This window comes from Chiloscyllium plagiosum, unplaced genomic scaffold, assembly GCF_037043375.1.
Source record: "Chiloscyllium plagiosum isolate Xiang-an unplaced genomic scaffold, Cpla_swu_hap1 HiC_scaffold_8, whole genome shotgun sequence".
In the NCBI taxonomy this organism is placed as follows: domain Eukaryota; kingdom Metazoa; phylum Chordata; class Chondrichthyes; order Orectolobiformes; family Hemiscylliidae; genus Chiloscyllium; species Chiloscyllium plagiosum.
In genome coordinates this window covers 45441284-45457920 of record NW_028270146.1, presented here as the reverse complement: position 1 = coordinate 45457920, position 16637 = coordinate 45441284, and the positions used below count along the sequence as shown (strand labels likewise).

General features: G+C 41.1%; 1 protein-coding gene across 3 annotated transcripts in view; it reads right to left on the bottom strand.

Moving 5' to 3' along the window:
- Positions 1–16637, bottom strand: part of begain (brain enriched guanylate kinase associated) — a 203044-nt gene that overhangs the window by 34503 nt on the left and 151904 nt on the right. For all 3 annotated transcript variants that reach the window (XM_087989773.1, XM_087989772.1, XM_043698433.2), the window contains one exon: positions 3153–3287. In XM_087989773.1, the coding sequence (XP_087845899.1) occupies positions 3153–3287 (135 nt within the window). The remainder of the gene's footprint in view (positions 1–3152; positions 3288–16637) is intronic.

The window sequence follows — 16637 nt, the reverse complement described above, 5'->3', positions numbered from 1 at the left end:
ATTCTGGAAAAATGCAGAAGTAGCAGGGTTGTTGTTATGGGTGATTTCAACTTTCCCAATATCGACTGGAACCTCCTAAGTGTAGATGGTTTGGATGGAGCCAATTTTGTCAGGTGTGTTCAGGAGGGTTTCCTTACTCAATATGTCAACAGACCGATGAGGGGAGAGGCCATTTTGTATTTGGTGCTCAGCAACGAGCTAGGACAGGTGTCAGATCTCGCAGTGGGAGAGCACTTTGGTGACAGTGATCACAACTGCCTCACATTTAGCATAGCCTTGGAAAGTGAAAGGAGCAATTACTGAGAGAAGATATTCAGTTGGGGAAAAGGAAATTATGACGCAATCAGACAGGATTTGGGAAGAATAGACTTGGAGCAATTGTTCCACAGAAAGGGCATAGCAGACATGTGGAGACTATTTAAGGAGCAGTTGATGCGAGTGATGCACAAATTTGTTCCTCTGAGGGAGGTAAGAAGGGATAAGATTAAGGAACTTGGATGACGAAAATAGAGGAACTTCTTGTCAAAAGGAAGAAGGCAGCTAACGTATTGTGGAGGAAACAAGGATCTAGCACAGCTGTAGAGGATTACAGGCTTGCTAGAAAGGAGCTCAGAAATGGACTGAGGAGAGCCAGGAGGGGTCACAAAAAAGGCTTGGCAAGAAGGATTAGGGAGAACCCAAAGGCGTTTTACTCATACATGAGGAATAAGAGAATGATCAGGGTGAAGGTAGGGCCGATCAGGGATAGCGGAGGGAACTTGTGCGTGGTGTCCGAGCAGATAGGGGAAGCCCGAAATGAGTTTTTTGCTTCGGTTTTCACCAAGGAAAGGGAACTTGTTATAAATGAAAACTTAGAGGAGCTGGGATACAGTCTAGACCAGATCAAGATTGATGAAGTTAATGTGCTGGAAACTTTGGAAAACATTAAGATTTATAAGTACCCAGGGCCACACCGGATTTATCCTAGGCTGCTCCAGGAAGCAAGAAAGGAGGATGCTAAGCCGCTGGCGAAGATATTTGCCTCCTCACTCTCCATGGGAGTCGTACCAGAGGAGTGGAAGGCGATGAATGTTGTTCCACTTTTCAAGAAGGGTAATAGGGAAATCACTGGCAATTACAAACCAGCCAGTCTTACATCTGTGGTCAGCAAAGTTTTGGAAAGAATTCTGAGGGATAGGATTTAAGACTATTTGGCAAAGCATAGGGTGATTAAAGGCAGTCAGCATGGCTTTGTGAGGGGCAGGTCATGCCTCACAAATCTTACTGAGTTCCTTGAGGAGATGTCAAGACAGGTTGACGACAATCGAGCAGTGGATGTGGTATATATGGATTTCAGCAAGACATTTGATAGGGTTCCCCATGATAGGCTCATTCATAACGTCAGGAAGTATGGGATGCAGGGAGATTTGGCTATCTGAATTCAGAATTGGCTGGCTGACAGAAGGCAGAGAGTGATTATAGATGGAAAGTATTCTGCCTGGAGGTCAGTGTTGAGTGGGGTCCCGCAGGGCTCTGTACTTGAGCCTCTGTTCTTTGTAGTTTTTATAAATGACTTGGATGAGGAGGTTGAGGGGTGGGTTAGTAAATTTGCAGATGACACAAAGGTTGGAGGTGTCGTCGATAATATAGAGGGCTACTGCAGGCTGCAGTGCGACATAGACAGAATGCAGAGCTGGGTTGAGAAATGGCAGATGGAGTTCAACCTGGATAAATGCAAAGTGATGCATTTTGGAAGGTCTACTTCGAATGCTGAATATAGGATTAAAGATAGAATTCTTGGCAAAGTGGAGGAACAGAGGGATCTGGGTGTGCAAGTACATAGATCCCTCAAAGTTGCCACCCAAGTAGATAAGGTTGTTAAGAAAGCATATGGTGTTTTGGCTTTCATTAACAGGGTTTAAGAGCCGTGAGGTATTGCTGCAGCTCTACAAGCCCATGGTGAGACCACACTTGGAATATTGTGTCCAGTTCTGGTCGCCCTATTATAGGAAAGATACAGAAGCTTTGGAGAGGGTGCAAAGAAGGTTTACCAGGATGCTGCCTGAACTGGAAGGCTTGCCGTATGAAGAAAGGTTGAATAAGCTCAGACTTTTCTCTCTGGAGAGAAGGAGGAAGAGAGGAGACCTGATCGAGGTGTACAAAATAGTGAGAGGAATAGATAGAGTCAATAGCCAGAGACTTTTCTCCAGGGCAGGATTAACTGGTATGAGAAGTCATAGTTTGAAGATATTAGGCGGAAGGTATAAAGGAGATGTCAGAGGTAGGTTCTTTACGCAGACAGTTGTGAATGCATGGAATGCGTTGTGAGCGGTGGTGGTGGAAGCAGAGTCCTTGGGAACATTTAAGCAACTGCTGGACATGCACATGGATAGTAGTGAGTTGAGGGGTGCGTAGGTTGTTACTATATTTTACATTAGGATTAAATCTTGGCACAACATCGTGGCCCAAAGGGCCTGTTCTGTGCTGTACTTTTCTATGTTCTATATTCTATTTACATAGGATATCTAGTCAGCATGGATGAGTTGGACCGAAGGGTCTGTTTCCGTGCTAAGACTCTATGACTCTATTGTAATATTAAATGTTTCAATAACTATCCATGCTTAGTTTCTCATGTTACAAAAAGTAATGTAAGCATTGCCACATCAGGTAAAAATACCTTGCTAAAGGCAAAACCAAACTCAGTACCTATTGCATTGTAGGGATTTTTCCCTCGACATAATTTGTATTGATAAGCCAGTGTATATAAATTTCAACATCACTGTTTGCTATTGTTGTTTGAATGAAACAAGACTAATGCCAATAAATATTTCAAATTAGGGCCACATTGTGTCAATGTAAGATGATTATGACTATTGTTATTACCACAATGTAGTACTGCCACCATGAGAATCACTTAGCCAGATATGTAACAATCCCTAAATTTAAAAAAATGAAATTATAAGCAAGCAATTCTTACAAAGCTTCTTGAAATGAAATTGTGGTCTCTGTTGCTTTGGGAAGCAACAGCCATTCTGTTTTACGCTGTGTCATAAAATGGAAAACAAACATTTTACTTGAATAATTCTCTGCATTAATGAATAAAATTGAAAATATTTTGAAGTCTAATCAAATTATTAATTTTGTTTCTAGATTCATTTTATTTGAAAATAAACCTTTGTAATGTTTCTGTCAGCTCTTTCAGCTTTTCCTGTGTGTGTTGAAGTTCTGTCTCCAGATGTAGGTAAATCATGTCCAGTTCTGGCTCCTGCAGTTCGAGTTGGTAATTTTGGAGCTGTTTTGGTGAAGAACTGAAATAAAAAAGAATACTGTTAGTTTTGCTTCCATCATGCTTCAGACATTTTTAAACACTCAGGTGCTAAGTGCTTCCTCACCTAACCCCAACTCTCAGTACCATTTTTGAAATTTAACCCTTAAACATTTTATCACCACTATGCTCTTTTCTGTAGTTTTATTGAGAGTAAGGTTTGATTGTCTTGGTATTTATAAATCTAATATTAGTAATATGCAGATTTGACTTTCTATATGTTTGAGTAGTCAGTACATTGACATGGTGTGTGGAATTTGACACAGCATGTGGAACTGGAGACTGACTGCTGAGTGACAAAGGATATCTGCTCTATATCTGGCTCATAACTCCTGACCACCACCTCACCTTATGTAGATAGCACCAGACAAAGAGAACCATGCAGTTGCCATGAGTATGTGAAGCAAATCATTACCACCCTGAAACAGAGGCTAAGATCTCGGGAATACCCAGTAACAGTGGGCAACTGGTGGGGCGATTTTTTCCAATATTGTTTATGCCTACTTCTGTGATTGTGTTAAATTGGAATTTTAATTTTGAGGAGAGATTACATTAACTTGGTTTGTGTTCTTAGGAGTTTAGAAAATTAAGCAATGATTGACGTTTTCAAGATACTAGGGTAAACAGATAATTTCTGTCCATGCAAACTAGTTCTGTTGTTAATAGCAGAAGAAAAATCTAAAATATCAGAAACATACCTTTTAAGAGTGAAATTTTTAAAAATTCATGCAAACAAAGGGTACACACAAGAATTGGTGCGTGGTGAATTGTACATTTTAATTCTGAGTTTGTTATTTGAGGATTTGAGGAAAACTGGGTATGTAAACTTAAATCACAGATCAGCCATGATGTCACTGAATGACAAATCGGTTTGATTAGATTAAATTACTTACAGCGTAGAAACAGGTCCTTCGGACCAACAAGTCCACACTGAAGCACAACCCACCCATACCCCTACATTTACCCCTTCACTTAACACTACGGGCAATTTAGCATGGCTAATTCACCTGACCTGCACATCTTTGGACTATGGGAGGAAACCGGAGCACCCGGAGGAAACCCACGCAAACACGGGGAGAACGTGCAAACTCCACACAGTCAGTCGCCTGAGGCGGGAATGGAACCTGAGTCTCTGGCGCTGTGAGACAGCAGTGCTAACCACTGTGCCACCGTGCCGCCCACTGGGGCTAGATGGTTTCCTGTTCCTATGTTCCTAAGGACATTGAGAAAGCTTGTGTGGTCCAAAACAGCAGACTGTGCACCAAAATAGGATTGAAGACTGTTCTATGTCATGATTCACACACTAAGTGCACCTCCACTTGTTCACACAAATATTTGCAGAGTTGGGACACGCAGTCAGAGCTGTTATTTTTCCAGCTTGTCCTTCTAGTGATCTAAGACTTTCATTTGCACAATATTCAAGAATGTCTCTTTCAATATAAGTGCCATTGTCTTCAACTTGACAGAATCTCTATGCACATAGACAGGATGCAGAGCTGGGCTGAGAAGTGGCAGGTGGAGTTCAACCTGGATAAATGCAAAGTGATGCATTTTGGAAGGTCGAACTCCAACACTGCATATAGGATTAACAACAGGATTCTTGGCAGTGTGGAGAAACAGAGGGATCTGGGTGTGCAAGTACATAGATCCCTCGAAGTTGCCACTCGAATGGATAGGGTTGTTAAGAAAGCACATGGTGTTTTGGCTTTCATTAACAGGGTTTAAGAGCCGCGACGTTTTGCTGCAGCTCTACAAGCCCCTGGTGAGACCACACTTGGAATATTGTGTCCAGTTCTGGTCGCCCTATTATAGGAAAGATACAGAGTTTGGAGAGGGTGCAGAGAAGGTTTACCAGGATGCTGCCTGGACTGGAGGGCTTGCCTTATGAAGAAAGGTTGAATAAGCTCAGACTTTTCTCTCTGGAAAGAAGGAGGAAGAGAGGAAACCTGATTGAGGTGTACAAAATAATGAGAGGAATAGATAGAGTCAATAGCCAGAGACCTTTCCCCAGGGTTGACAGGTACAAGAAGTCATAGTTTGAAGATATTAGGAGGAAGGTATAAAGGAGACATCAGAGATAGGTTCTTTACACAGAGTTGTGAATGCATGGAATGCGTTGCCAATTGAGGTGGTGGAATCAAAGTCATTGAGGACATTTAAGCGACTGCTGCACATGCACATGGATAGCAGTGAGTTGAGGGGTGCGTAGGTTAAGTTACTATATTTTACATTAGGATTAAGTCTCGGCACAATATCGTGGGCCTAAGGGCCTTTTATGTCCTGTACTTTTCTATGTTCTATGTTCTATGAACAGCATGCCTTGTAGCTGCTTATCTTTAATTTGCATATTTTGTTTCACTTGTAGTAATCGTTAGTTGTCTATATAGTAGAAGTGTCAGATTTATACATTTTGGAATGTTAATGTTATTTGCAGGATAGGCTCGGTGTTTTCCAAAGCCATCATAACTTTAAGCATTATATGTGTGGTAGCATTTGCCACTCCTTTCATGAGGACAATAAATTGTCCAGTTTATTGCAAATACACCTTTAGTAATTTTGTGCATTTTCTATATTGAAAGGAAGACTTCTTCTGTGGCTGCAATCATGTTCCAATTCGCGATTGTCATTTTGTGGGGAGAAACCTCAGTAAAATTTTCCAACTCTGTGAACTGGTCTTAGTTTGTCTTCATCCAAGATGTGATAAACATCCTTGCAAATCACATTTTATTAGGAAGGAAATTACTCATGTTCAAATCAATATAGTAGCCTAATTCCATGATGATACCTTTTGACTGTATCTGTGAGACCTTGCTAAGCATCATATAACTTTCTCATTTCTCTGCACTACAACAGTAATTGTTTTAAAAGTACCTCTTAGTTGTAGTGTTTGATGATGTCCTGAGAACATGAAAATTGCTAAAAATGCTAGACACTTCCTTCCAACACAATATTTATACTGGAGCAATAAAGGCGCTAAACATCAACAGAAGTAGGGAAGAGGGCACATCCTATCAAATATTGATGTGTACCTGCCTGGGTCATGTGAAGCTGATGCTGTAAAAACTTATAAGTTTGGGCGAATGGCAGTAGCAGAGTGACTTATACAGGAGGAGTGGTTGGGAACCCAGAAACAAGGAAGAACAATTTTCTTTGGGCAGCACATTTCAAATATTTTTAAAACTCAAGTGTCTTTCTTCAGTGATCCCAAGCTGGTTCCCTGATAATGCATACATTGCTGATTTAAAACCAATCGCAATTGTATGCAATACCTGCCATCAGCTTTGGAAGATCTTTTAAAGATGATTAACTCTTCCAAAACATAACAAATCCCCTACACAAGATCATGACCCAGCAGAAATCATTTCTGGTATAAACTTCCAGTAACGTAATAGAATGGTCATGGGTTTTTGAGCCACTAATGCTTTCAATGGTATTTGTGGTAATGCTATGAAGATGCTATGAATGCCTCAATTTGAACTGAAATTTTAAAAAGAATCTAAAATGATGAAACAATAATTTACTTTAATGGGTTTTCTCAAATCGAAAGACCTTCTAGATGCCATTCCTTCCTGATTCCAAAAAAATTGTGTTATCACATAACATTTCCCAGAAGGAGCAAAATAATTTAGAAAATGCTAATGTAGTTATAACATCTTGGATTTCATAAATTTATAATGAGCCCAAATTATATTGTCGTCTTTCTGATATGACAGTTCTTCCACCTTGCAAGTTATTTGAATTCAATGTACGTTCTAAGTGATGCTCTCTAGAGGGGCTGTTGTTTTGTTATGTAATAGTAGCAATAGTGACGATGACAAAGGATTAAGCTGAGCGTATCTCAGCAGAGGCAAGTGGGAAAACTAATCTGTGACACACTAAGAATAAGATAACATAAAATAGAACAAACTTAAGTTAATGAGATGTATAATTTGTCAATAATAATAGAAGTGGAGAGCCTAGTACATTGTAAAGTAAGAAAGAATTATGCCGGAAATCAAGTGGGCAGCACGGTGGCACAGTAGTTAGCACTGCTGCCTCACAGCGCCAGAGACCCGGGTTCAATTCCCGCCTCAGGCGACTGACTGTGTGGAGTTTGCACGTTCTCCCCATGTCTGCATGGGTTTCCTCCGGGTGCTCCGGTTTCCTCCCACAGTCCAAAGATGTGCAGGGTCAGGTGAATTGGCCATGCTAAATTGCCCGTAATGTTAGGTAAGGGGTAAATATAGGGGTATGGGTGGGTTTCGCTTTGGCGGGGCGGTGTGGACTTGTTGGGCCGAAGGGCCTGTTTCCACACTGTAAGTAATCTAATCTAATCTAAAAGAATTATTTTGATTCTGTACAAAATAAATGATAACATTAGAATAGATTCTACATTTTTGGGTATTCAACACTTAAAAGATTAAAGGTAAAACATTTTCAGAGGGGGCTTAGATCTCTAATGTCCAATGACCTCTCTATCTTACAGAATTCTATTATAGATAGTCTAGATAGCCTATAGAAACTTCAGAGTCTAGATTAGAGTGGTGCTGGTCAGGCAGCATCCAAGGAGGAGGAAAATTGACGTTTTGGGCAAAAGCCCTTCATCAGCCCTTGAGCCACACAAGGCAATATTGGGCCAGCATTTATTGTCCATTCCTAATTGTCCCTTGATCTGTTTGACTTGCTTGGGCCATTTCAGAGAGCAGTTAAGAATCACATTGCTGATCAAGAGTCCCATATAAGAGTCACCAGGTAAGGATGATAGAATATTTTCCCTAAGGGATATTAGTGAATCAGATGGATTTTTACAACAAGTGTTACATAGTTAACCATTAGGTCAGTTTTTAAGTCCAGATTCTTTTTATTATTGAATCAAAAATTTTACCACTTGCCATCGCGTGATTCAAACCCATGTCCCCAGAACATCAGTCAGGATTTTGATTTAATAGTTCACTGACAGTATTACTATGCCACTGCCTTTTCCTTAATGAGAATTTGCATTCAGAAGTAGGGTTGTCTACTGCAATTATATTGGGCCTTTGGAAGACCATAACCAGAGCTTTGCTTGTAGCTTTAGTCTCCTTATCTAAGAATGGTAGAAAAAGTGCAAAGGATGTTCACCAGGCTGATATTGGGATGGCAGGACTATTGTATGAGGAGAAAATGGTTCAACTGGCTTGTATTCACTCGAGTTTAGAAAGATGAAGGCGATCTAACTGAAATATACAAAATATTATCAGGGCTGGATAGAATAGATTAACCGATTATGTTTTCCCTGGTTGGGGGGCCTAGAATCAGAGGACACAGTCTCAGGATACAGGGTAGACCATTTAGGACTAAAATGAGAAAAATAATTCTTCACTCAAAAGATAGTGAACCTTTGGAATTCTTTACTACAGAAGGCTGTGGATTCCAAGTCACTGAATCTATTCGAGAAACAGACAGATACTTTTTGACATTCTAAAGGTATCTAGGATTACGTAGTGAAGGTGACAGTATGGTTGATCTTCTATCTCAATGGCATGATCATACCTGAATGATGGAGTGGGTTTGAAGGACTGAATGGCCTACTTGTTTTCTATGACTTTATGTTTCATGTTTCTTTGAAGTGCAAACGTTTTAAGATATACCACAAAATAGGCAAGAGGAGTAGAGAGATGATAACGTTTATGGAGAGACTGCCAGAACTAAGGACCTTGATAGCTAATGGAATGGCCATCAATGCTGTCAAACACATTGCTAATCAAGATTCAGATGGAGGTCAATCTGGGAAAGAGTACTGTAAGGCAAACAGATTTTATAACAATCTGGTAGTTTAATGAAACACATTATTGATACCAGCATTTTATTACAGATTTATTTCCCTAACTGAATTTAAATTACCTTACTGCCATGGTGGGATTTGAACTTACATCTGCAATTTATCAGCCCAGACCTCAGGATTTCTGATCTATAATGATTATGCTACCAGGCCCAGTAACTTGGAGAAGATTTCCTTTCTTCAAATTGTAAGTGTCTATTAAAAATATAAAGTATCCAAATATCCCTTTAATTTGAAGAAGTTAATTCATGATAAATGTCAAATATATAGAGACACAATCTTTGTCTCGCTACCACCTTACTTAAAAACCTAACAAGGAGCCAGGGATTTAATGAGACTAAAAGAACATAGAAGATTGACCCATGGGCTTACTGTGGATTGTCTTCCTATCCTAATTTCTGGACAGGCCATGTCTTGAGAAGGCAGAGTTCCTTTTGGAAAGTGACAATCATTTCCTTAATATATGCCAATTAGGGTGGAATCATATTGTTAAAACCCCAACACCATTTTCACCTTAAACTGCCCTGTTACTGTCAGTTTCTCAAAGCATCCACAAACCATGGGTTGTACAAATAACAGGGGAGTTGCTTCCAGTAATATTTTAGAGGATCCTTAGCTGGAGTCAGGGAACATTTGAAACTGGTCTGGTGTCAGTCATTTTACTTTTTTGACGTGTATATTTTCAGCTCAAACATTCATGGTTTCTTTGCAATTGTAGATAACAAAGTATCTTCCTTGACATGTTAAACTGTAGAGGACTTTAACTCTCAACCTTTTCCCAATGCTTAGGCAAATGCTTGGCTGACCCATAAGATGCTCAAATTTCCATCAACCCCTCAGTCAATAACCTGTCTATAAGGAGCATAACTAGCTTTGGAAGATTGCTGATTCAATATTAATAAGGCCACAACACAGAGGTCAAGCAAATCAGGAGCAGGAGTAAAGGCATTCAGCCCATCAAACATATAATTCACTCTGCATCATGCAATTCTGACCAATGCACATGAATCAACAGTCATATCTATTTTGTTTTTCAAGAATTAATAATAGGATTAATTCTATAGATTATATGACTCTACAATGGCAGAATAGTGAAGATATGAAACTTCGTGATTTTCATGAGCACTTATCCACATACAGGAAACACAGGAAATCTTGACAGAAAATATTTCTCTAAACCTCTTAAACTGAGTCAATATTCTCATAGTTTGCTGTGACAGAACAGTTTATTTAGAAAGTTTGGTTCACCTCTTGCAAATGACTACATTTGCACTCGTAATAGCCAATTAAAGGGTCTAATTTGCAGTTATTAATGAATGTTATGGGACTCACTGAAAATATTGGTAATTAAAACATCTAAAAAATTAGCTGCTTGCCAGGAGTAAATATGATGCTGCGAATTGTGAATTCAAATATGGCGGTATATAGTACTCCAATTTTGAGAAGGAATTAAAAAAAACTTCTTTTTGTTAATACAAAAACTTGAATTTTCCCATTTGTTGAGTGAGAATTCAAAGCAGCCAGTATGTGATTGCTCAGAGCCACGTTTCTAACATAGTCATCTGCGCTTCATCTCATTGATTATGCATATGGGGTCTATGGCATTCATCTTATGAAATTGCATGACAGGGATGCAGAATCATAGGATCCTTACAGTGTGGAAGCAGGCTATTCAGCTCATACTGACCCTCCGATCAGCATCCTACCCAGACACCCCATCCTATCCTTGTGACTTTGCATTTCCCATGGCTGATCCACCTAGCTTGCACTATGGGCAATTTAGCACAGCCAATTCACTTAACCTAACAAAACTGTTTTTTTAGATTCCATGTTTGGGTGACTGTCTGTGTGGAGTGTGCACATTCTCCCCACGTCTGTGAGGGTGCTCCTGTTACTTCCCACAGTTCAAAGATGCGCATAAGTGGATTGGCCACGCTAAATTGCCCATATTGTTCTGGGATATGTAGGCCATGTGGATTAACCATGGGAAATGGCAAATTACAAGGCTAGGGTTTGGGGACTGGGTCTGGATGGGATGCTCTTTGGAGGGCCGGTGCAGAACCTATGAGCTGAATGGCCTCTTTTCGCACTGTAGGTATTCTATGATTCTATAAATACAAAAACACTTCCATCTTCCAGCAACTCAGAGACTTTCACCTCAGTCTATCTGGATTAGACCTCAGAGCACATTGTGGTGAGAATATCACGGTGGAAAGGACGATGGATGAGGACTTGCCATCTGAGGTAGTTTGGGCTGAGGTTAGGAATAGGAAAGGTGAGGTCACCCTGTTAGGAGTCTTTTACAGGCCTCCTAATAGTCCTAGAATCATTGAAGAAAGGATTGGGAAGGTGATTCAGGAGATGAGTGACAGTAATAGGGTGGTTGTTATGGGGGACTTTAACTTTCCTGATATTGATTGGGAAGGCTATAGCTCAAGTTCGTTAGATGGGTCAGTGTTTGTTCAATGTGTGCAGGAGAGTTTCCTGACACAATATGTAGACAGGCCAACAAGAGGTGAGGCCATACTGGATTTGGTTCTGGGTAACGAACCAGGCCAGGTGTTAGAATTAGAGGTAGGTGAGCACTTTGGGGATAGTGACCATAATTCGGTGATTTTTACACTCGTGATGGAGAGGGATAAGTGTGTACTACAGGGCAAGAATTATAGCTGGGGTAAGGGAAATTATGATGCGGTGAGGCATGACTTAGGATGTGTGGCTTGGAAAAGTAGACTCCAAGGCAAGAGTGTAAATGATATGTGGAACTTGTTCAAGGGGCAACTATTGAGTGTCCTTGATAATTATGTACCTGTCAGGCAGGAAGGAAAGGGTCGTGCGAGGGAGCCGTGGTTTATTAAGGAATTGGAATCCCTTGTTAAATGGAAGAGGGCGGCCTATCTCAAGATGTGACGTGAAGGTTCAATTGGGGCGATTGAGAGTTATAGGGTAGCCAGGAAGGACCTGAAGAGAGAGCTAAAAGCAGCAAGGAGGGGACATGAAAGGTCCTTAGTAGATAGGATTAGGGAAAACCCTAAGGCTTTCTATAGGTATGTTAGGAATAAAAGAATGACTAGGGTAGGAATAGGTCCAGTCAAGGATAGTAGGGGGAAGTTGCGTGTGGAGGCGGAAGAGATTGGGGAGACACTGAATGAATACTTTTCTTCAGTATTCACTCAGGAACAGGGCATTGTTGTCGATGAGAATACTGAGGCACAAATAAGTAGAATGGATGGCTTTGAGGTATGTAGAGAAGAGGTGTTGGAAATCCTGGAAAAGGTGAAAATAGATAAGTCCCCTGGGCCTGATGGCATTTATCCTAGGATTCTCTGGGAAGCAAGGGAGGAGATTGCAGAGCCATTGGCCTTGATTTTTATGTCCTCTTTGTCTACAGGAGTAGTCCCAGAAGACTGGAGGATAGCAAATGTGGTTCCCTTGTTCAAAAAGGGGAGTAGGGATAGCCCTAGTAACTATAGGCCGGTGAGTCTCACTTCTGTTGTGGGCAAAGTCTTAGAGAGAATTGTAAGGGATAGGATTTATGCACATCTGGATAGGAATAATGTGATCAAGGATAGTCAGCATGGTTTTGTGAAGGGCAAGTCGTGCCTCACAAACCTTATTGAATTCTTTGAAAAGGTGACGAAGGAGGTTGATGAGGGGAAAGCGGTAGATGTGGTATATATGGATTTTAGTAAGGCGTTTGATAAGGTTCCCCATGGTAGGCTACTGCAGAAAATACGGAGATATGGCATTGAGGGTGAGTTGGAGGTTTGGATTAGAAATTGGCTGGATGGAAGAAGACAGAGGGTAGTAGTTGATGGCAAAGTTTCTTCATGGAGTGCCGTCACTAGCGGTGTTCCGCAAGGATCTGTTTTGGGACCATTGCTGTTTGTCATTTTTATAAATGACCTGGAAGAGGGGTTAGAAGGTTGGGTGAGCAAGTTTGCGGATGATACGAAAGTCGGAGGAGTTGTTGACAGTGAGGAAGCATGCGGCAGGTTACAGCAGGATATAGAGAAGCTGCAGAGCTGGGCAGAAAGGTGGCAGATGGAATTCAATGTAGCTAAGTGCGAGGTGATTCACTTTGGGAAGAATAACAAAAAGATGGGGTACTGGGCTAATGGTCGGATACTTGGTAGTGTGGATGAGCAGAGGGATCTTGGTGTCCATGTACACAGATCTCTGAAAGTTGCCACCCAGGTAAATAGTGCGGTGAGGAAGGCATATGGCGTACTGGCTTTTATTGGTAGAGGAATTGAGTTCCGGAGTCCTGAGGTCATGATGCAGTTGTATAAGACTCTGGTACGGCCGCATCTGGAATATTGTGTGCAGTTTTGGTCGCCATACTATAGGAAGGATGTGGAGGCATTGGAACGGGTGCAGAGGAGGTTTACCAGGATGTTGCCTGGTATGGAAGGAAAATCGTATGAGGAAAGACTGAGGCACTTGGGGCTGTTTTCACTAGAGAAAAGAAGGTTTAGGGGTGACTTGATTGAGGTGTACAAGATGATTAGGGGGTTAGATAGGGTCGACAGTATGAACCTTTTCCCGCGTATTGAGTCGGGTATTACAAGGGGGCATAGCTTTAAATTAAGGGGGGGTAGATATAGGACTGATGTTAGGGGTAGGTTCTTCACTCAGCGAGTCGTTAGTTCATGGAATGCCCTGCCAGTAACAGTGGTGGACTCTCCCTCTTTATGGGCATTTAAGAGGGCATTGGATAGGTATATGGAGGATAGTGGGTTAGTGTAGTTTAGGTGGGCTTGGATCGGCGCAACATCGAGGGCCCAAGGGCCTGTACTGCGCTGTATTCTTCTATGTTCTATGTTCTATAATTGGTTGAGAAAAAAATGTGCTCCATATCTCTGACTCTCAGAAAACAGCCAGAGACCAGGTACTGTCTCAGCCTCAGGCAAAAGATGATTATATAGCCTCAATGATTAACAACTATGTGAAAATGCACAGGCAGTTTTGTCAGAAGCAGTCTGTGAACAGGAATGAAGGATGGAGGAACCCATCAGTGTAATCAGTACTGTGATGACTCTGGCATGCGCATGTTTTGCTGTCTCCATGGAGATGTTGGCAAATGCTAAGGAGACAGAAGTCCAGTATACCCAATGTCTGCTGCATATACACATGGACCTGCACCCCAGCACTGTGTTTGTTGGTACTCTGCATCAATAGCAGGGTGAGAGGGGGACAAAGGACTTCAATCTCTCTCCACATGGTTCTTTATCTCAAGGAGACAGACTGATGTCAGCAGGAATCCACATGAAGAGAGAGCAATACACAAGTCTCCTGAAGCTTCATCTCAGGACAGTCCAGAGGTGTCCAGCCCCTCACTTCTACTTTACCACTTTGTTATCGCACGATAAAGCTCAAGTAAGTTAGTTAACCATGATTTGACTTTAACAGTTCAATACTGGCTTTTCTTAATCTGCAGTTGTCCAAGTGACTGTTAACTGTTTTTCTAAGAAGTATTCCTATCAACGATGTTGAGTTGACTGGTCTGTAATTGCAAGGCTTATCCACACAGCTGTAGTAGTTGCAAATCTTCATTCCACTAGTGCCAGATCCACATTTAATGGGGATAAAAAGATTATGGCCAGTGACTGTAAGACCATGAGACCATAAGATGTAGGGGCAGAAGTAGGCCATTTGGTCCATCACGTCTGCTCCATCATTCAATGAGATCATGGTTGATACAATATTTCTCAACTCTATCTTCCTATCTTATATCAATAACATTTGATTCCCTTTCTGCATAAGGACTTGTATAATCATAATGTCTACCCTTACTTCCTTGAGTACTTCAGATGCATCTGACCTGGTTCTGGTGACTTATCAACACGAAGTACAACCAATTTTTTGTAATATTTCCTTTTTTAACCCATGATTACCACAGCATGCAGTGTCTTACCTTCCTTTTTTAAACAATGATTTGCACCAATTCTTAATTCTTTATTTTTAATAAAGATAGGTGTAAATGCTCCTTTAGCAACTCGGCCAGAACATCTGTTTCCAGTCGTGAATCTTTCTTTTTGGTTCTTACTTTGCCTTATTCATCCTCTTACTAACCCTTTCCTATTTATGTGTCTGTATGAGTGTGTTTTACATCACTTATCAGTCTTTTCTCACGCTTCTTTTATTGTAATGCTATTAGGGAACTATATTTTTCTCACTTCCTTTCCGAACCTTCTGTATTCAGTTCATTTGATTAAGAGCCTGACATAAACTCCTGAAGTAGGACAAAAGGGATTGATATCATTAAAATTGATACTCGAAGATGCATTCACTGTTTCAAGTAGTCACTGTAAATCGATGCAATACTTGACCAAAGCTGGAGTATTGACTCTGCTCATGTTCCGATAATAGCTTCACAATCATTATGATCTTCTGCACAGAGAAGGACATAAACGGCAAATTAATGCAGACAAGGTAGTTGAGTAAAGAGTCAACCTAAATCTGAAGGTTGAAATAACAGGGAACATCTGCAAAGAAACTTGATAGCGAAATTAGAAAGTTAAGCATTATAAAAAACTGTTGCAGAGTTTGTATTTTGACAGCTTCTTTGAAATATGCATAGGCTTGGTTTCCTTGAACCTACACACTCAAGAGTCGTCTTTTGACCAGTCTAAATATATTCATTTCTCCATCATCTTTTCCTCTCTTTCATCATCCAGAGAGCCTCCTTCATCAATATTGCCATCCCATCTACTTTCTTTCCTCCCCTACTTCTTACTAGTAGACCTTTTATCCAAGAACATTTTGTCTAACATTTGGTTGGCCTCTGCTATTTCTGTGATATCATATTTCCACTTGTATAAATGAACACCCAGCTCACCAAGTTTATTTCCTATGTTCAGCATATTAATGTATACCCACTGTATACCCACCGCCAAACCACAACAACACGACGGTCGGAGGAGGAGCGTCTTATCTTCCGACTGGGAACCCTCCAACCACAGGGGATGAACTTGGACTTCACCAGTTTCTTCATCCCCCCTCCCCCCACCTTGTCTCAGCCGAATCCCTCCAGCCCGGCACCGCCTTCCTGACCTGCAGTCTTCTTCTTGACCTCTCCGCCTCCACCCTACTCCGACCTATCACCTTCACCTTGACCTCTTTCCACCTATCACATTTCCAACGCCCCTCCTCCAAGTCCCTCCTCCCTACCTTTTATCTTCTCCTGCTGAACACTCTCTGCTCATTCCTGAAGAAGGGCATGTGCCCGAAACGTCGAATCTTCTGTTCCCTAGATGCTGCCTGACCTGCTGTGCTGTTCCAGCAATAAAGTTTCAGCTTTGATCTCCAGCGTCTGCAGACCTCACTTTCTCCTCCTATACCCACTGTAAACCTAACTTAGCACTTCTTCTTTTCAGTCTTATTTTGACCTCAATTAATAACACTAATTCCCATTCTACTATCTAACCTATACATATGTTTTTCCAAATGCTTTGTGAACTTTGTCTTTCTGCTGCAATGCTATCTCCTACTTCCTATCTCTTGCCAATGGAGTTTAAGCCTTTCTCCACA